Below are 548 nucleotides of genomic sequence, written 5' to 3'. Positions count from 1 at the left end.
GGGGGGGAGGAGGAGGCGGGATATGGGGGAACAGCGGGAGGCTGATGTTGCGTCACTGTGAGGTCCCCGTCCTAGCCGGGTCCCCGGGACCACACAGGGAGCCCCGGGCATCCCCCCCCTTCCCCAGCAGGACCCCCAGGACCCCCAGCCTCGGCTAGCGGGGGACTGTTGAACCCACAGCCAGGGGCTGAGAGCAGGCTGGGGGCAGAGGAGGGGGAGATGCCCGATTCCCGGCTGGAGCTATCACTCCCAGCGGGGTCCCTCATCCCCGCCCGGCTCCCCCCTGCCCTTACCTCCGAGGAAATCGGCCTCCGCCAGAAGTTGCTGCTCAGGCTGCTCCAAGCCCTGCAGGTCTCCGGTTTTCATCTCGCAGCTCTCCTCGTACTTGGAGTAAAGCGGGTCCGGGCAGGAGAAATCCATAACGTTGAGCATCTCCCCTGGAGGCACGGCCGGAGCGGTGGGGCCGGGCTGGGGCGAGCCGGGGGGTGATGCTCAGGGCGAGCCGGGGGCGGGGGGGGATGCTCCCAGGTGCCCGGGGTGATCCGGGG

At 69.9% G+C, this 548-nt stretch overlaps 1 protein-coding gene across 1 annotated transcript in view; it reads right to left on the bottom strand.

Moving 5' to 3' along the window:
- The window catches only part of EGR4 (early growth response 4), a 1,821-nt gene extending 1,389 nt beyond the window's left edge, over window positions 1-432 (bottom strand). Inside the window, exon 1 of the mRNA XM_009320881.1 lies at window positions 294-432. Coding sequence (XP_009319156.1) covers window positions 294-432 — 139 coding nt within the window. The remainder of the gene's footprint in view (window positions 1-293) is intronic.
- Window positions 433-548: the final 116 nt, after the last annotated feature.

The sequence above is a fragment of the Pygoscelis adeliae genome, unplaced genomic scaffold, assembly GCF_000699105.1.
Source record: "Pygoscelis adeliae isolate BGI_AS28 unplaced genomic scaffold, ASM69910v1 Scaffold273, whole genome shotgun sequence".
Lineage (NCBI taxonomy): Eukaryota > Metazoa > Chordata > Aves > Sphenisciformes > Spheniscidae > Pygoscelis > Pygoscelis adeliae.
The sequence above is the reverse complement of the archived record's forward strand: the minus strand, read 5'-3'. Positions and strand labels throughout refer to the sequence as shown.